At 48.7% G+C, this 19,429-nt stretch overlaps 5 protein-coding genes; 3 read left to right on the top strand and 2 right to left on the bottom strand.

Annotated features, from left to right (window-relative positions):
- Positions 1–266: 266 nt before the first annotated feature.
- FFUJ_01151 (uncharacterized protein) lies at positions 267–1,593 on the bottom strand (the record flags this gene model as incomplete). XM_023581928.1 has 3 exons in its annotated part: positions 267–373; positions 425–1,051; positions 1,104–1,593. The coding sequence occupies 3 exons, from the start codon at positions 1,591–1,593 to the stop codon at positions 267–269; spliced, it is 1,224 nt and encodes a 407-aa protein (XP_023424390.1).
- Positions 1,594–1,891: 298 nt separating this feature from the next.
- On the top strand, positions 1,892–3,437 carry FFUJ_01152 (uncharacterized protein; the record flags this gene model as incomplete). XM_023581917.1 has 2 exons in its annotated part: positions 1,892–2,485; positions 2,838–3,437. The coding sequence occupies 2 exons, from the start codon at positions 1,892–1,894 to the stop codon at positions 3,435–3,437; spliced, it is 1,194 nt and encodes a 397-aa protein (XP_023424389.1).
- Positions 3,438–3,884: 447 nt separating this feature from the next.
- On the top strand, positions 3,885–7,387 carry FFUJ_01153 (related to DNA repair protein rad8; the record flags this gene model as incomplete). XM_023581906.1 has 3 exons in its annotated part: positions 3,885–6,608; positions 6,657–6,748; positions 6,796–7,387. The coding sequence occupies 3 exons, from the start codon at positions 3,885–3,887 to the stop codon at positions 7,385–7,387; spliced, it is 3,408 nt and encodes a 1,135-aa protein (XP_023424388.1).
- A 2,222-nt stretch (positions 7,388–9,609) lies between these two features.
- On the top strand, positions 9,610–12,871 carry FFUJ_01154 (uncharacterized protein; the record flags this gene model as incomplete). XM_023581895.1 has 3 exons in its annotated part: positions 9,610–9,818; positions 10,487–11,215; positions 11,275–12,871. The coding sequence occupies 3 exons, from the start codon at positions 9,610–9,612 to the stop codon at positions 12,869–12,871; spliced, it is 2,535 nt and encodes an 844-aa protein (XP_023424387.1).
- Positions 12,872–13,879: 1,008 nt separating this feature from the next.
- FFUJ_01155 (uncharacterized protein) lies at positions 13,880–17,366 on the bottom strand (the record flags this gene model as incomplete). XM_023581883.1 has 2 exons in its annotated part: positions 13,880–16,036; positions 16,098–17,366. 2 exons carry the CDS (start codon positions 17,364–17,366, stop codon positions 13,880–13,882), a joined length of 3,426 nt encoding a protein of 1,141 aa, XP_023424386.1.
- Positions 17,367–19,429: the final 2,063 nt, after the last annotated feature.

The following is a 19,429-nucleotide window of genomic DNA, read 5'->3' as shown; positions in this document are numbered from 1 at the left end:
GCATTTAACCCCTGCTTAAATACCTAGACTCCCAAATGGAGGACTTGTTATAACAGATGAATCACAAGCCACAGCGTATTCTTGATGGGGCAATTTCATAAGTTCGTTTCCGCATTGCACCACAGTGGCCATTTCGTAATGCTATCAATCTGAGGTAGATTTTACAGGAAAGTATACAACTGAACCGTATCCAAGGTGCGCTGTTGCCTCATCTTCTCAGACTCTCATCCCACAGAATTCATATCCTTATCTACATGCTTCCCATCTCAGTATGTCCACCCCTTGAAGTTGTCGACGAAAGTCAGGGCTGCCAGAAGGTATCGATCGTGAACGTCGCCCCATGTCTTTGAAGCCTCCTTCAACACCCGGATTGCTCACACAGGGTTAGTGGGTGGGGATGTAGCAACTGGAGAGATGGCCTTACCTTTGACGTAATGAGCATCTGTAGCCCAGTCAGAGTTCACTGCCTTGTCCTCAACGTACTTCCAGCCTCGTTGTTTGGGGTCGTTGTCCACGTTATCCGGATCTGGGAGTGGCCGGCGTTTCACGATAAAGATGCCCAAGGCCAGGAGCCACCATTGCCGAACAAGAGGAATATGGTATTTTTCGGGAATAAAGGGAAGAAGAACTCGGACGGCATGACTGGTTGTTAGTATATGCACGAGCATGAAGTTGAATGCATGGGTGCCTGGCTTGACTGTGGCTACTAGCAAAGCAGCTGCGGCTTCTTGGGACAGTTCGAACTGCTTTACAGGATCTGTGATTTCCCATGCGTTCCAGTACTCCAGTATGATGTCCTCATGCTCACTGAAGAGCTCTTCCAGGTCGTACAGGCCGGATCTAACGTCATCAAATCTATTGTCCTTGGATAGTTTGGTGAGAAGATCCATTGGGGATGCCGAGGTGAAAGGCGCCTTTCTGGTGTACGACTTGTTGTCGAGGTACTTATGGAGAAAGTCATGCTGAACACAAGCAAGTCCAAGGGCCTCCATGGCAAGTTCCTTACAATCCATCTCGAAGGCATAGCCTAGATGGATGAGCGGGTGTCCGACTGTGATTGTTAGCGACGAACTTGTATTCTTCATGTGGGATTGGAGACATACGGCCGCCGATCAGGCCATTGATCAGAGGCTCATCGCCAGTGAACAGATAATGCTCCATTTCTTGGTGCCAGTCATAATTGAATCGCATAACGAGCTTGTCTTCAAAAAAGTCCACAAAAGCCCGCTGGTACCTTGCATCGCCCCGAAGCTCTTGCCAGTCATCCTCTCCAATCTCAGCGGGCGACGGTACCCATGCCTCCAGCTCGCGGATTTCTCTGTCGTAGATATCATTTAGTTGAGGAACACTTGCTCCCAGGAGGTATGCTGAGCTGAGGATATGAGCATTGTGATTATCGTATTGAAGGTTGTTGTAGACGATTGAGTAGTTAGCATGATTTGCTTTCAATAGGTGCTTTAGACATCTTGCCCGTTTGTTCGGGTCTGTCTCAATGTGATGAATCTCAACCGAGGGGATGTTGATGGCTTTCCGGTTACCATCAAGTCCTAGTAGTTTATTAACCACAGGAACTTGAGCAAGAATCCCAGACATTGTAGGACCGCAAGATGAGGTGATGTTTGGCTGATTTCAGGTTGTTATGATGAGAGATTGTCAAAGGCTCATGACGTTGAAATCAATGTTCCGTTGGGGCTTCCAGCGGGCACTAATAAATCATAGCGGGGCAAACCTTTTCTTTGGGGGCAGGGGTGGTAGGGTGGCACTGTAACACAGAGGTTCCCCAATGACGCGTGCACGGGCCACATAATTATCAATCTTCAAAGTCGCGCGTCTCGTTCCAGAATCTTTAAACCAAGCAAGCCATTCACTTCAAAAAAAAGATTTCTTGAGGATGACTCCTCAAACTTCCACGATATATGCAGAACTTCTGTCGAATATCAGACAAATCTCTGTTACTGTATCTCTATTGACATCAGTCGATTCTTCCACAAAAGCAGAAATCTCACCGGATGGCCGGCAACTCAGCGTAACACACCACGGCCACACAGAGCACATCACTTTGCCGGCACAAACATCTGCCATAGGCTCATTACCTGTAGCCCAGATTGGTCGTTCAAATCTATCATGGAGGCTTCCAGTCTCACCAACAGAGGCGAGGCCCTCTCGTTTCTCTTTAGAAAGCCAAGCGGTGCCATGGACCTCAGTCGATATCGCAACTGGATCATCGGTAGCCTGCCGCAGCTGTGGCAGCGAGTTCGTCGCGCAAAGTATCATCAATGCATGGAAAGACTTGCCGAGTGAGAACTGGGCTGAAATGATGGAATTTTGGCATTGCCATAAACCTCATGACCATGATCACCAGGATCCCGAGTCTTTGGCTACCAAAGGCTACGGTGCCAATCATGCTATATCCGCCCAGCAAGGAGTTGGCTTTGTCGACTTGACATCATTCCTGTTCTCGGAGTCCGACTGCCGAGGCCTGCAAGTAAGTATCAATCCTGCAGCACTGATTCGACCTTGACTACGCTTGGACAAACCTCAAGCAATCAATCTACGGGGAGAAAGAAGATGTCCATGTCGGTATCCCAAACCTTTCAGTGATCTGGCCATCGATACAACTCCCCAATATGAATGCACTTGTCGTCCCCACACTGATGGGCAGTCAGCTTTCTGGAAACCTTCTTCACCGAACGGGATCCGAAGGTAATCTGAAGACGCAGTCTCTCTTTTTCATCTAACCTCCCATAGATATGGGTGTTTAGAGATTACCGAGAGGCATATTGCTCAAGAAATTGCATGGAGTTTTTGTTCATTGGCAGTTTACTTACACACTCTAGTATTCTTCCTCAACACCGGATGCTAGGTTCGATCTATCTTCGCTAGCGCTCAATGACGACGAGAGCAAGAAGTTTTTACACATATATTGCCGGGAATGCACGACAGAAGTAGGCTTGTACAATATCGCGGCATTGTCTGTCACATTGTTCAAATGGAAAATTACTTGCCAAACCAAGACCACAGATCCTAGTCCAAGCAGTTCCGAGTGTCTTGCAGCCACTCTGCTGGCTACGATTTCTAGGTCGGGGTCATCCAAGTCTATTATCACGCCGCATACTTCTGGGATTGCAACCCCCGAAGCAGTTTCTCTTAAGAACCTTCATCTCTGGGTGTTGAACCCCAACGTCGTATATACAGCGTCCTCCACCGCTGACCGCAAGACGGCGATGAAGATACTCTACAAGCATATCGATCCATTAGAGAGTGAGAAGCTTCTCACGTCCATGACCTCAGATGTCCAGGAGATAAGTTTGCCCGAGGAAGCTATCAAAGCAGCAGATAATTGCTTGTTATGGAGCAGTGAATTACTACCCATTCAAGAAAGGACCTTCAAGGAGTGGCAAGTCGGACTGCTTGAGAGATGGGAACCTGCGTCTTGATGATAGATAATTAATATATCTTGACTTTGAATGTCAAATCTTATGGTTTCGTTAGAATAAAGTTCTTGATAAACCCCATCCATAGTATAGGTTTTAGGTCGATGGTGGATATCATTAAGCCCTGTCACAAGGCGTTGGTGATTACTCCTCTACAGTGTGTGACAACTGTAAGAGCCACCGTGGAACGACAGAGAACAATGTGCGACAAAGCTACCCATACTGTGAGTTTTGCCCACCCTGTAGGCAGCCACCTGTATTCTCTTCCTATGACCAAACATCCCCCTCGCGTTGGACCCAAAACCAAGTGAGATCTCATATCTGATTTTCGATTAGCCCTAATGAGTACATGAGCTTGCCGCTGCTGACTTCACTTTGTGATGAAAACTACTGCTCGTCCTTCCTGAATCAGCGTCTGCCCATTCCTTGTGGCAGCCTTATCAGATCACGATGCCACCAAAAAGAACAGATTTCATACCCGCTGGGTGTATACCAATCAAGAGAACAGAAATCAAACTAGATTCAGACTGGTTCTCGGATGAACTTCGAGAATGGAGGGCCTTCGGCTCTTTATCGAAAGAAACAGGCGAAACAGATTCAGAGGATGACGAACCCTTCCTCCCAGATAACCTAGAAATTGCTTTGACTCGTATAGGGACACTCCGAACGTGTATCAAACTTTTCCGGGCATCCTGGGCAAAACTTCAATTCAGCATTCAAAACAAAGATTCCGATAATGGGTTTCTCAGGGTTTATCTGCTGCCTGATGATGTCCTCCGTGGCACGGTGGACCGCTCCAACCAGTCTCTATTGAGAGCAAGAAATGATGATGTCCTTGGTCAATTAAACTACTCACAAGAAGCATGGGCTGGAAATTCAAACGCAATATGGTTAGATAAGCCACTCCTCCACGAAGCTGTTGTCCAGAACGAACATCTAAATGAAGGCATGTCGCTATTGCAGCTTTTCAACAAAATTCCATCACCTACGCCTAGAATCAACAGCATCGAGGAGACTTACTCAAAGTCTGCCATGTGTGATATCCTGGACGGCCAAGTTCCAGGACTGAAGTCGGAGCTGTATCCGTATCAGCGGAGGTCAGCGGCCATGATGCTACAAAAAGAGGTCCAGCCCGAGCAAGTGCTTGACCCGCGTCTACTCCACGTCAAAGACCAAGAAGGAGGATCATGGTACATTGATACTGTGGCTGGTACGGTACTCAGGGAGCCACGATACTATGATGGGGTTTCTGGCGGCATCCTTGCTGAAGAGATGGGCGCTGGAAAGACTATCATTTGTCTCGCGCTCATTCTCGCAACAAAAGGACTGCCCACTCAACCACCCGAGTATGTTTGTGCTGAGAAAACCCCAGTCAGGAAGCGCCTGGCTCCTTTGGCTGAAATGGCTGCGTCTTGTGCCACAAGGAATGCAGTCCCCTGGCGTCCCTATTTCGACATTTACAAGACCAAGTTAGGGGACGAGTATGAGAGATGCATTGCAGCACTAGAAAGAAACCCAGGGTACTACTCTATCCAGTCATCTGAAAAGCGACGGGTTACTAGATGCTGTACCGGAACTGAGTTCAAAAAGACGCGGCTCTACCTTAGTAATGGGAGTATTGTGGTTGTACCCCCCAATTTATTGATGCAGTGGAAGCAAGAGATCAGCAAGCATACCGATGGCCTGGAGGTTCTAGTTGTGACGCGAGATCAGCCACTACCGAATGCAGAAGACTTGCTGAAATTCGATCTCATTCTATTCACTCAGACAAGGTTGGAGTATCTACTTCGACAAGAGGGTGGACTTGAACAATCTCCACTGTCCAAGGTCCATTTCAAGCGATGCATTGTCGATGAGGGACACAAGCTTGGGCATTCGAAGATGAGTAGTAAGAGCAATCTGCTTCTCGTCCTGGATGCTTTGCATTTCTCTGCGCGGTGGATTGTGACAGGAACTCCATCCCAAGGCTTGTATGGAGTCGACGCGCAAACAAAAACACCACAATTTGTAACACAACCTGAAGAGGGTGGTTCAGTGGCGACCTGCAACACATCCAGAAGCTCTATTCTAGAAATGGAGAGAAGGGATCTGGAAAGGATTGGTATTATGGCAGCGCTCTATCTGAGAGCACGACCATGGGCGAACACAACACTGGACGTTGGTGACACTGAGGCGGACTGGGCTGCTTACTTGCTACTTCCGAAACATAAAAAGAAGAGCAAAGGCCGCTGGGACTGCTTGAGAGCGATTCTCAACTCTCTCATCATCAGGCACCAGATCGCAGAGGTCAATAGTCTATTCCCACCTGTCAACGAGAAGCTCGTTGTATTGGAGGGTTCGTACCAGGACCGGATGTCGCTCAACATCTTCTCCATGATGATCATCTTCAACTCGGTTCAATCCCAACGAGCCGATATGGATTACTTTTTCCACAACAAACAGCGAAAGGCTCTTCTTCAGATTGTGCACAACCTGAAGCAGGCGAGCTTCTTTGGAGGATCGTTCTATTCTCAGCGAGATATTGAAAATGCTGTCCGAACCGCTGAAGATTTTCTTGCGGAGAAAAAAGTACCCACCAGTGACCAAGATCGAGAACTCCTTGAGCAAGCGATTAAGTTTGGGCATGTTGTTTCCGACAACAAGCTCAAGACTCTTAGCAATGCGTTTCACGAGATGCCGCTCAGCGTCCACGGTTTACCGCACAGTGTCAGTGCATCTTGGTCACTCGACCAAGAAGCTGGGGACCACATATGCAGCTCGTCATCCATGTTGGTGGCACTTCAGAAACTCATCTACAAATCAGCATCAAAACCCGAGGAGCTGAATTCTCTATTGAATGGCCGGTTGATTCAAGAAGGTGTCGATTCGAGAATGCGCATGCTCGCATTTGACGAGACAACAACCAACTCCCAAACCTTGGCCGGTAATACGAAACTGGGAGACGACAAACACCGAATCACTAATGCTCATGGCGTTAGTGATGTGAAAGTGGAAGTCGAAGCAACCGCTGATGGTGCACTTGGACCATTGGAAACAGTCAAGATCACATCCACGGTATCAGCCAAACTGTCATACCTGATTGATAGCGTTCTCAGATATCAGGAAAATGAGAAGATACTTATCTTCTACGAAAATGACAATGTCGCATGGTATTTAGCCGGTGTGCTGGAAGTTGTAAGGAAGGATATGCCTGTTGTCAAACGCAATGCTAACTTCAAACAGCTTCAAGTTCAACATCTAATCTATGCCAAAGGACTGACCGTACAGAGAAGATCACAATACGTCAACACTTTCAATCACAATGATGATTTCAGGTGAGTTTCTGAAACGCTCTTGATGCCATGGGCTAACAAGGAGGAAGAGTTCTGCTCATGGACATCTCACAGGCAGCTTTCGGCCTAGACATGAGAGTTGCGTCACGGATCTACTTTATCAGCCCAGTCCTAAACCCTCAAGTTGAAGCGCAGGCAATTGGCCGTGCGCGAAGGATCAGCCAGCAAAAACCAGTATTTGTCGAGACTCTGGTGCTAAGAAACAGTATAGACGAGGTCATCTTAGAACGCAAAGAACACATGACGCAGGCTGAACACCGCCGAGTTCAGTCCATTCTAGATGATGGCCAAATTTACGAATGGATCAAGAATGCCCGGATCACGCCATTGCCGAGGGGCGATTTTAGTAAAGAGGACCAGATGTCACCTCTGGATTCACCGCAATACGTGTTCAGAAGAGGATTTGGGAGGACTATGCACCCCGATGAAGGCTTGGTACTGGACGAGACTCCAAGGTCTGATGGGAGAGTGCTGAGGCCTCTCGAGATGGCGAATGGGAAGAATCGAACGACACAGTTTGGTGCAGCCACACTCGTTCGAGATCAGAGTCAACAAAAAGACTCGTCATCTAACACAAGCGATCTCGCCGCGCGGCCATCGAAGAGAGTGCGATTCGGGTGAAGGGTGAAGGAGGTGTAGTACTGCGCCACACACGGCCACATCCCCGCACTGAAGTGTGGCGAGTGGGAAGCTAAGTTTCAGAACCAAGTCAGAAGTTGGTAAACATTGTAGATGCTAGCTGAAAGATGTTGATGCACATGTAAGAGTTTGGAGTTTGGCGTCATGGAAGAAGAGTACGGTTGCTAGTTGAGAGGAGCTAAGGGGAGAAGCTAAGGTGTATGGAGTATCGCTCAGAGCTACTGATCAAATGTACCTGCAAGTTTGAGACCAACCACCTGGAAAATCAGCAACAGAAATGAGCTTGGCTTGATGTTCCTGGTTACCAAGCGCCTTAAACTTGGACAGGCGATGGGTCTGTTTGTTAGCTTCTGTTAAGCGATGCAGAGTGAAAGAGTGATGAGAAAATGACATCTTTGATGTTGAAAACAGAATGATCCATATGTTGACAGTGGTTACTCCATGGCAAGGTATCCCTGTATAGGTACTGACTGTAATGAGGCTCAGCAATCGAGAAGTAGCGGTATAGAATGGTAAGTCAAGGGATCGATAACCCGTTGTTCAGAGGGAGCACAAACCACAGGACGACTAACAAGAATGATGCCATGACTGTTCAGTTGAGTCCCAATCCCTCAACCATAACGAGAGCCATGTACATAGAACCAACGGATATGTCGGTTCTCATGACGAGTCCCCCCACAGCAAAAGCCAACACACGCAAGATGCACGCATGTACTGTACATATGGGTACGCAGTACGGTGAACCGCCAGGAGGATTCGCATCACCGTACTCCGTAGTTCTAACCGAAGCTTTCAAGACTTGGCGATAATTGTGAAATGCACATTTTGTGGAGGGGGATGGCTAGTCGATATTATAGCGCGGGTACCCGTACAAATCTCCGAGATTTTTATGCTATTGAAATATGGATGTCTGTGTGTTCCAGAATGGAAAACGTTCCCTGCTCTGATCGGACGCGAGTAGTCTAGGGGGGTCCCTTGGAGACAATTCTTTTCGAATCCGTTTAACATGTACATATATTGACGGGACCTCCTTAATAACTTAGTGGTAGGTAAGTAGTTGTGCAACAAGTTCTTGAAAGATTGAGTAGATGTTGAGGTCATGAGACCCCCCGCTGCGTTGGCTGTGCTTTGCTTGGTATTGACTGGTATGGAGGTTCTGCAAGGCATAGAAAATTGGGTGTTACAAGCGGAAAAAGACAGGGATGAGCCGTGTCCCTTACGCGATGCTATTTTTGAACTGGCGGTTGAGTCTCCAAGTACTAACGTACTCCAAAGAGGCGACATATTGCTCAGGTAAGGTACCTTATTCTTCTCTATAGATGATTCAAGTGCTGGAATATCACCACAAGCTCTGAAAGCGTGTGTATCTTCCCCAAATGTCTACTGTTGGTCAAACCCCAGGTTTACTCTGTACGTCTTCAAGAATTTACAGTACAACCCCAGCAAATCCAAAACACAAGCAAGCAGGGGACAAAGCAGGGTTCTCGTTCTCGACCACCCAAGCTACGGATCTCTATTGGCTCCGCATCCTCAAACATGAATCTTGGTTTTTCCCTGTGGCTTTGGCTCTGAATGGACTTTGTTTTGTGAGATCGATCGGGAGCTACGTACGTTACTCAAGCGACAGTACACAATCCATCAGTTACTTAAGGTTGACGCAAGCCCGTTTCGGAAGTTTACCAAAGTCTTGGGTCTTGTCACTACTGACTTCTCCGTCACAAGCTAACTTACTACCTAGGTACTCAGAAGTGTTGTACTTCTCATCTGGTCAACCAAAAAGTATATCGACTCTGACTATCCGTACTAACCTAGGTACTGCTGACGAAGGGGGGCTGCATGTCTGAGATACCCTTGCGCCAAAACGATGCAGAGGCGTTTGACTTGACCGTGTATTTTGCATTGGATAGCATCCAATGAATGGCATGATTATAGGACAAGCCTCCCTCCCTGACCACACTTATCGTCTGCCTTTTAAGTCCTCATGTTCCCCTGAGCCGCTTCTTCCTTGTCCTATACTTCATCATTCATATTATTCCCTCGGTTACGATACTCTCGACTCTATTGGTCCGGCAGTCAACATCGGAACATTATCACGACAATCTGGTGCAACATAAACGAATATCGATAGACCAAAAACAAAAACCACCCTGTCACAATAAATAGCCTCCGTCGATCATCTTGAAACTCCACATTAACGACCGACCATGTTCGAGGTTCAACATAACCACCACGGACAAGAGTTCAAGCGCTTCTTTCACCATGGTCGAAGCTCAATGTCTGCCATTGAGGACAAGAGGGCAGAGGAGTTTAGGAGACATGTCTGGGCGGTTACTATGATTGATGAGGATCCATTGGCAGGGAGTGGGGAGAACAAGAAGAACAAGAAGAAGAACCGCCAATCGATTGACCTTGTGTGAGTTCAAGAGTTTCTTTTACTATTACTATTATTATTATCATTATTATTCGTCACCTGTTTTACAATCAGCTATACTCAATATCCCCATTCCTATATCGCCCACGCCCAAACATAACGCATTGTCTGTTTTAATATTACCCCCCTTCTTTTCCATTATTCTCCCTCTCTTGACCCCTTGGAAAGTTCCAAAGAAGAACCCCTAGAAGACATCCGGAGAAAAGAACAAGAACGCCTCATCTTGTCTAACCCCCTAAACCCGGCGTCCTAGTGTCTTGGTCTTGGTGTTGGCCGCATGCGACTCCCGCTCTAGCGCATTCAGCTCCAACGAGGCGCTCACATCTCGATGTTTTTTTTTAAATTACATGTCCACATTTTCCCCTGCGTGGCGCCTCAAGCTCCCTGTCTACCGCAAAGGCCATAGCCAGAAACGTCTTTCTGCCTACGTCAGATCTCTATCCAAAGAGGTCAATTATGCCTAGTCTAAGCATTTGCGTGTACCATGGGGAAGTGGTGTGATCCTAGGACTTTTTTTTTGTTGCCTTACCCTTCCCTCAGCACCCATGTTGAATTATATACTTGCGATTTCCGTTGACTCGCGGAGGTTGTCGGTCGTTGCTTTCAAACACATGGTTTTCTAAATACTAATAATTTAATTCTTGGTACAGCCGTCCTGGTTCAAACAAACTGAGATCCAAGAGAGCTTCCGCATATGCTGGATCACCGCCGGTAACAAAGCCTAATGACAAGCAGCACAAGAACCAGCTCAAGCTTGATACTACTGCAGCTATGAAGGACCCTACAATTGCTGTCCGGCCAGTTCACTCGCCGTCTTTTGGCTCACCAAAAGATCTCTCTTCAGTTCAAGAAAACGCCATCAACGCTTTCCTTGCAAACACTGAGTCTCCAAAGAGCACACAAGACAACTTTGCTCCTACAGCGTATCCTCGACCAACATATGCTGTTCTCGAAACTCCCCTGGCAGATCCTACAAATGCGAGGCCAAATGCCGCCCTGAACCGTCCTCGAAAACTGTCCAACAACTCAGTTACGACTGCATCGTCCTTTCAATCTCGAGAGAGCATGGTTTCAGCAAGACAGACCCCTTCTTGGGGGAGCAGAACGAGTATGGAAACGAACGAATCGACTTCTCAATGGCGACCTGAGTATATGTATCAGCGGCCAATGCCCATCAAGAAACTGTCTTCCCGAGCTCCCCTCCAACCGAATGAGCTCTTTGCCAGGTTACCCTCGGAGATCCTCTCGAATATACTCGAGCAGTTAAGAGATATTCACCTGGAGGATAAGAGCGGGAGCTGTGCAACTTGTTGGATGCGAGATGCTTGTAACATCGCAGTGGCTTGCCGCAAGTGGTACAGGCCCGCCCAGATAGCACTGTAAGCACATTTCACATCTCTCCCAACCACACAGACGAGGAAAAGCTAACTGGCATCAGATACCAAAATATCCAACTCGTGGGCCCAGACTCAGCAACTCTCAAGAAGAAGTTCAAAATGGCACAGGGCATTCGTGTCCTAATGCTCCGGCGCATGCTCCGCGCTAATCCACACATCGCCGAAATCGTCCGCACACTTAAAGTTCCGGCCCCTGAATTTGTCGCCAAAGGCTCCGGAACTGCCGAGTATGAGGATCTTATTGCGACGCTCGTCATGGCGTGTCCCAATCTCGAGAGTCTCACTGGCTTGTCGGCTCCGTACGACCACGCCTTCAAGAAGATCTTCCATGCGTTATCAACAAGACCCATGTTAAGAGAAATGAACTGGCTTGTACAAGCTTCACCCCATCAGAGACAACAGAGAATCCAATCGAGTACTCAGCAGCTTGGCTTGGTAATGCCTGGAGAACTCAAGCCTTCTCAAGAAGCTGCTTTTTTGACGTGTCATGATAATTGGTCTCGTCTGGAAACTTTTACTGTGCATTGTCTCCCAGGAGCTACCGTCACGCCCGAGAACCTTCTCACATCAATACTCAAGCGTCTTCCGAACCTCAAACATCTTCATCTCTGTAACTTGCCGCCCAATAGCTTCGACGACTCAACTCTCCTCGCTCTGCCTCCTCTACACTCCTTGACGTTGTCTCACATCAGCGGTATAACCTCGAGCGGGCTATCATCATTCGCAACGCAGTCCTCCAGCCTTCCTCTGCGTAAGCTTACTCTTCGACACACACCTCTCACGTCTCTCGCTGCTCTAGCGCGAATCTTGTCTAATTTGAGAAACTTGCTCAGCTTTTCTCTGGTTCAGGCTTTCCCACCCGTCATGCCAGAGAACGACAGCTTTGCACTATGGATGATGCCATATCTTGCAAACAACACTGTGCAGAGTCTCCACTGGGATATCACCAGCCATGCCACCTGTGTCAACGCAGCGGATGATATTCTCGCTCGCAGTATCTCTGCAGGAGGATTTCCAGCTTTGAAGACACTTCGAGCACTCAACGACCCGGACGGCATCTTTCAGGATCTGTGCTACCCCGTCGAGAGAATCGATCTTCCTTCTGATCGATTCCGAACCTCTGAGCAACCAGATAGCTCATCACCTTTTGCATTTCCTCCGAGCTCGGCAAGCCCTATGTCTCCCACACGCCTGTTCAAATCCAACAACTCACCTCTCGCTTCTCCACGGACCCCGATATCTCCATTTGGCGACGCACGCCGCCCTTACACAAGCCTTCATGCCGCACGGCTTGCCGCCCAAGCCCGTCTCGAAGCAGCACGTTCCCGGCCAAGATTCACCGTCAACGTAGTAGATGAGGACGGAATCATCGCCGAGACTTTCTCCATGGCTGGATTCATTGGTACGGCTGGAAGCCCTATCAAGTACCACCTTCTTCCTGACAGGGGTACTACAGACGACAAAGGCGGTCTTATTGATGTGAGAGATTTAGATAGCGACGCTGGTGAGAGTCTCATCGGTGGGAGGGAAGGATGCACTGGACGCTGGAATATGCGTGATGGCATCGTGGCGGATAAGAAGGAGAAAGAAAGATGGTGGCATACAGAGAGAGGTCGCTGGAACAAAGTCACTCTCTGAGGGTGCTTACCTGAAAATATACCAAAACTCTTGGGGGGATGATGGTATGGTTATGATTTACGGCCGGCACGTATAATAGAACTGGAACGGCATGGCACGATATGTATCTGGGAAGTCCCAAGGTTCAGGGATGTCATTCCATGGCGTTCTCGCTTGGATTGGTAAACAGGATTGGGGTAGTAGCATTGGCACATATCAAAAACATAATATGAGTAAAAAGAACAGAATGCTAAATGACATCCACATATTGGGCAACATTCACATACCTTCAAAGATCTAACATGGTACAAATAGTTATGTAGTATCGGCATTTCCATCTTAGCTCAACCTAAATAGCAACGATAATAATAAATAAAATAAACGAACGAAACGTATGTGTACTGAACCCATGTATTTAGCTCAAGTAATTAAAGCTACCGATGCCACCAAATTAACGCCTTTGTGCTCTCTACCTCGCAATAGCGATAAATTTGCTGCTGTACGCCAAAGCCTCATATGCAAAAAGTAAACAATTAAACATTTTTTTCTTCCGGCCAATTAAAGACATTGTTTCTATCAACCATGTCTAGTTTAAAACTAGATAGTAATGATCCCGTTCCGACTACATATCTGTGTAGATTTTTGATTTTGTTCTTCTCATGCTAAATGTCGTTAAATAGTAAAAGGGCTAGGTTCTTGTTCCGCCCGATCTCCTTTCCAAAAAAAAAAAAGAAAAAGAAAAAGTATGTGATGTTGCGTATATGATGAAGTAGATGAGAAAGTCAAGGGAAGGAAAAGGAGAAATAATAACAGCTCGCAAGGTGGTCAGTCCAAAAGGTGCCTGCAAAGAACCTTCGGCTGAGACGGTCGTTACCATATTAAGGTCGGTGTGATTGGATAAAAACACGCCAACGCTGGCGGAAAGTCGTGCACGCATAAAGGAAACCCGGCAGCTAGCTGTACAGGAATTGAGCTCCAGAGCTCTTCGATTCACGCTCGGCAGGTTCTGACCACGGAAACCAACAGTAATTAGAAAAAGCGGCTCTTCTTCTTCTCTTTCTTCATGGCATCGCTGCGCAAGATATCGTCAAAGGTTGCGCCCGTCTGCTCGGGAGGAGGTGACTCTGTTTGAGGGAAGCCCTGGTGGCCAAAGGCTGCCAGGTTACCCACAGATGAGTTCCGCGAACCCATCATAAGACTGGGAGGGCGTCCACCAAGAGAACTGCTGCGCTCTCCGAATGGGCTTGGGGGCTGGAGAGGTACAGGCTCCAATCCCAAGGCAATACTGGATCGCCAAGCTTGATTGGCTCGATTTCCGCCAGGCGAGTGAGTTCGAGGGCGAAGAGAGCCCGAAGGGCTGCCAATAGGAGATGGAGGAGTGTTGTAGCCGTTGCCGAAAGATGGTGGTGGTGTGGGCATAAAGTCCTCATCCAGGAACATGGACCGTGGGGGCTGCAAAGGTGACAGCGAAGGCTCCGTTGGTGCCTGGGCTTGAAGTCCTGAAGCGCCACTCTCCCACTGGGTAGCAGCAAGCCAGCAGTGACTTCGGTGGTAAGTGGCTTCCACGCTGAAAAGAACGGCATCTTGAGAGAGCTCGACCAAGCCACCTGTGCCAGCCACTTCATACCACATCTTCTTCACTTGCTGATCCGGAACCCAAGGAGGGTTACCCAGAGGAGGCTCGCAGAGGAAGTACTCAACACCTTCAGTGAACTGCATGCCTGGAGCATCCACAACCAAGACAGGAAGTGACTGGATGACAACGTAAAGGAACAGCCAGTAACCAATACGCTGGTCAGCAAAATCTTGAGGCGTCTTGCCTCGAGCCTCACGAAGCTCAAACTCCTTGAACTTGTCCAAGAAAGGAACCTTGGTGGCGTTAGTATCGTAATTGTAAGCCTTGTTTAACATGAGCATGAGTTCATGTTCCTTGAGGTTCTTGTCGAATTTTGCCTGTTTCTTTGGCGACAGCGTATCGTAAGTTTCCAGGATAGATGTCGCAGTGGGCAGTTGCGGACAATCATAAGGAATGGGAGGAAGAACAGGCGGCTTTGAGCGATCGAATTCGGACATAATGTTTCGCAATGCAGACATGATCATCTTGTCGGGATCGTTAGAAAGTTCAGGGACAGCATCCATGATTCTCGAAGTTCGGTTGGTGCGGTCGACGAGCAAGTCATAAAGAGCGCACATGTCAGAATACAGAACCTTGAGGACAAGTCTGTTGAGGCCGCTCTCGGAGAATGGGTTCTTCTTGCTGCTGGCTTTGGGTGGCCAGTTGCCGAATGCTGTCTTGTAGTAGCTCAGAGCGAAATTGCGCATTTTGGTGAATGACTGCTTCCACACCTTGAAGCGGACGCTTCTAAGCTCCGACATGGACGTTGAGTTTGCGATACCTGAGAAAAGTGCAGGGAATTCGAATTGTTCCAGGTGCATATTGGCGTTATGCTGTCGGTTGTTCAGATCGGTACTGGCACGTTCCAAGTTCGTGCGTGTCTTTTCCGAAACCTGGTTCCACAGAGGAAGTTTCAGATCTTGGATAGCCGGAAGCTTGCCCGCAGCATGGGCAAATGCCTCATTGTAGAGATCGGCTGATCGCATGCGCTCGCCCAGAATCAATGCCTCGAGAGTCTTCTCCCGGCTGTTCCGGCAGTCTGCAAGCGCATGCTGGTCCATATAAAACCCGAAACTGAGATCAACAGCGTCTCCAAATGTGGTTCCATCATAACTCGTGAAGCCGTATTCTTCCAAAAGTTTCGAAATCTCCAGGAAAGCATGGAAGTTGGTAGGGCGAGCCTTGGTCGCAACGAGAGGCTGTCCGGTCAAGAAGGCGAACAGGTTGCGGATAGCAATCAAGCGATCCATGTCGGGTGGTGTTTCTTGGCCGGGAGTTCCATTGGGAAGATACAGGTGGAGGCAGTCATCATATCCGTCATCCGGAACAGGAGGGGAGGCTGGTGAGGAGATAAATCGGTTCGCATCTTCTGCCGTCAGGCTGTCACGACCACTGAAACTCCTAGTTCGGTCCCTACCCATAGGCATTTCTCGCTCTCGCTGAATAAGCTCATTGAAAACCCAGGACGAGCTGATTGTGAATTCTTGAACCTTGAAAGACGGCCCAAAGCCACTGCCCTTGGGGTAAAGGTAGACAAGAACAGCTCCGCTTTCGTTCCATAGTTCCGGAACCTAATCGAGCGCAAAGATTAACTCTGAAACCATGGTTCAACGGTAGAGCAACGTCACTTACCTTTTCTCCGTTCTTGAGAAACGAAGCGTTGTACTCAGCCTGTGTATCGTCGGACAGTACCCACGCGGTTGAGGCGTTTGTGTTAGAGACGTCCATCGAGTTTGATCGCGATCTTCCACCAGGCAACCAACTCCTTCGGAGGCGACCCCGCGTCGGGCTCTGGCTCGCATCACCCTTTGATGAACCTGGTCTAATGGCGAGGGGTGTGGAAACTACACGGCTCTTGGTGTTGTTATTGCGGCTGTTGGGAGACTGGACTGAAGATGCACGGCGACCACGATCAGGAGCTGGAGAAGTTTGTCGAGTCTTGAGAGCCTGGATGGAGTCACCATTGGAATTGCTGGATGTGTGCTGGAGAGAGCCACTTCGTGATCGAGCGGCGGGGTTTTCCTTTCGCAACTTTCCACTACCACTGCTGACATTATCTGAAGGAGAAGTAGGAATCGGAGGAGGCGGCATGTTAGGTTCCTGGGGGCTCATGGTGGCTCTCTGGACCTCTGGAGATGGAGGAATCGGTGCCATGATCTGAGGCTGAGGGTTTAATGGGCCATCGAGACTGTCGCTGCCGCGGGTTGGGATCGAGTCCGGACTAGGCGGGGAACCAGTATGGCCTGGCTGGTATTGACCATGAGCCTGGTGAGTGAGGGCGTCGTGGAAATCGCTCGTCATCCGGACGGTGGGGTCGATGATGCTGGGAGTGGTAGACGAGGCGCTATCGTCAACGGTTGTAGGAGGGGTTGCAGCGGTGTTAGTGGTGGTCGAGGTATCGGTGGGAGAAGAAGATTTGGTGGGTGCAGGAGAAACGGCGGCTGTAACGGCGGAAGCGGGAGCGGAGGGCGCCGCAGGTACCGGAGGTGTTGGTACAGATTTTGGTGAAGGCTCAGATGGCAGAACAAGCGATGGAAGAAAAGATGAAAGTCGGTTTCTCCAACGAGTTGACCCCTTGGTAGGAGAGAGATTTGTCGTCGATTGAGATTTGGGCAAGGACACTTTTTGGGTAGAGTCGTTGCGTTTACGAAGAGTCTTTTGCTCGGCGGAGCGTGGACGGTTGTGTTGTACAGCGTCTTGGTCTTGCTGCAGGTTGGAGCCCATATGAGGCAAGTTTGTGGTGGACTTTGACGACCCAATGTTTGAACCACGCAGGTGAGCGAGATCGGAAGTGTTTGACTTTTTTACGCTCTTTCGAGGAGAAGATGAAGAATCAGGATCTGTGTTTGACCGCAGCATAGAGGGCATTATAGAAGCCCGGAAGGACCTGCTCGACGTCATGACGGGCAATGCAGTTCGTTCGTCCTAGCAAGTAAATGCAAGAGGTGACCAAATCGTCCAAACGCCAGCGTTACATGCAGCAAAGCAGAGCAACGGGAAAGGCAGAGTACCTATGCTAAGAATGGCAGCAGAGGGTACTTGTGGCAAACGAGTGACAGTTCAAACAGAACAAGGCAATGCAAGGCAGGGCAAACAAGGCGAGCTAAGCTACCTTATGCAAGCTTGGTCAGGCAGTAAGTAAGCTGGTAAGTAAGAGCCCAGGGTTTAAAAAAAAAAGGTATGTAAAAGGGGACCGGCGGATGGACAAATCTTTATGTCAGGGGACTGCCAGCAACAACAAAAAAAAAAGAAGAAAGAAAAGAAACTGCAACTGAGGAGAGCTCAACGGAGAACTCAGACTGGAGTGGAAGAGACGGCAGCAAGCGTCAACTAAGAGAAAAAAGTCAGGCAAAAGCCCTTTTCCGCTAGATACTACTAAGGTAGGGAATACGCAGGGCACACAGTATTTTAGTCTGTGGCTTCGTGTCAGATCTAGGACGGGTCTTCCCTGCGCCGGGGACAAGCCCCCCCCCCAAAAAGATGGAGACTCAAGGCCCATAAAAGGCCTGACAGAGCTTGATGCTGGCTGGTTAATTAGCAGGTACTTCAGGTACTCGCCTGGTACCTGGGTGGTTTTGCTGCTACTTTTGGGTGTGTCTCTGGATCAACGGGGTCGGGTCCGGGTTCGGGGGCTCGGGACTTGGTGGATACGCAATGACGTTGGCTTGCTTGGGTGCGAGTGGGATTAGCTTCTCCTGAACTGAAGAGAAAGAGAAGAGAAAAAAAAGCCCAGAAAGACGGACGACGGGCTGAACGGGAGCTGTCAGTCAGAGACATTTGAAATTTTGAATCACCAAAACCCCCGCTGATTCAGTTGACTTGTCAACTGCGGAAACCGGATATACCGTGTCTAAAACAGTGCGCTATTCACATCCACATGCTTGCATCTGTATTCACCCTCTTACGATGGGATGCTATGTCTCTCTTTTCTCCAGCCCCAGACAGGCTCGTTCATGTTCATCGCCTTGTTACTCGTGTTGTGCCGTGTCGTGTCGCAGGTGCTGTAGCTTAGCTACGCCGCTACCAATGCCATTACGGATCCGTGACAATGGAAACGAGGCATCCAATTCGAATCCTTGAATCCTTTTTCATAGTAGCGGGTCTCTTCTGGTCTGGGCGGCTCATCCATCTCTTGACTGGTCTGCGGAGTGACTTCAGACTGATGACAAGTGGAGAAGACATTTGATTCACCACAAAAGCCAAGACTGAGACTTGAAAGGGAGAGAAAGAAAGACATCATCTAATGTCGGCAGGGAAGCGAGTAATCAATTCATATTGTTAGTCTGTTTGAAGGACGCTCGGCTGTGAAGTAACTGATCCTGTATCTTGAAGCTTCAACATAGCTTCCCTGGTAAAGCTAGCTGTCTATAGTATGATGATGCCACTCCATTGTCTGGGAGTTGAATGAATAAATACCACATTAGACAACAATCACGACCCTGCCATTTCGAAACATGTGCCTAGGGTTCCTCGTATTTCAGCGTTTGATCTACAAACCTCTGTAAATCCCTTCGAGTCCCCAGATCCCTTCCTTCTATTGCACCAGCATAAAACGCACCTGAGGCCCCCCCTCACCATCAACAGCTGAGGCATGGCTGTGAATACCGAAAGTAAGCCTTGTAGAGCAAGCATTGCGAATCTTCGTTGCCCAATGCTCAGCCCAGGGCGTGTGCTTTGGCCAACGGTGCGCAGATTTCTCCTCAAGGATGAGGTGAGGTGCTTTTCTCTGTTGTGAGCGCCAAAGTGCATGGGGTCGCCGACGACAAGGAAGTCCGGGGCGTTGAGAAAAGGCCGAGAAAAATCAGTTATTACCTAGTTAGTGGTGTCCATCTGGTGCAATTAGCTGCCGCTATGGCGAGTCCAAAGATGCAACTGTGTTAGACAGACTAACAGAGTGGGATTGAGCCTCAAGGGCCTACACACATAGAGTAAATACACTGGCACGATACGAATGGACCCTACGT

Source organism: Fusarium fujikuroi, chromosome FFUJ_chr01 (assembly GCF_900079805.1).
Source record: "Fusarium fujikuroi IMI 58289 draft genome, chromosome FFUJ_chr01".
NCBI classification, from domain to species: domain Eukaryota; kingdom Fungi; phylum Ascomycota; class Sordariomycetes; order Hypocreales; family Nectriaceae; genus Fusarium; species Fusarium fujikuroi.
Note: the sequence above shows the minus strand (reverse complement) of the source record. Positions and strands in the feature narration are given on the sequence as shown.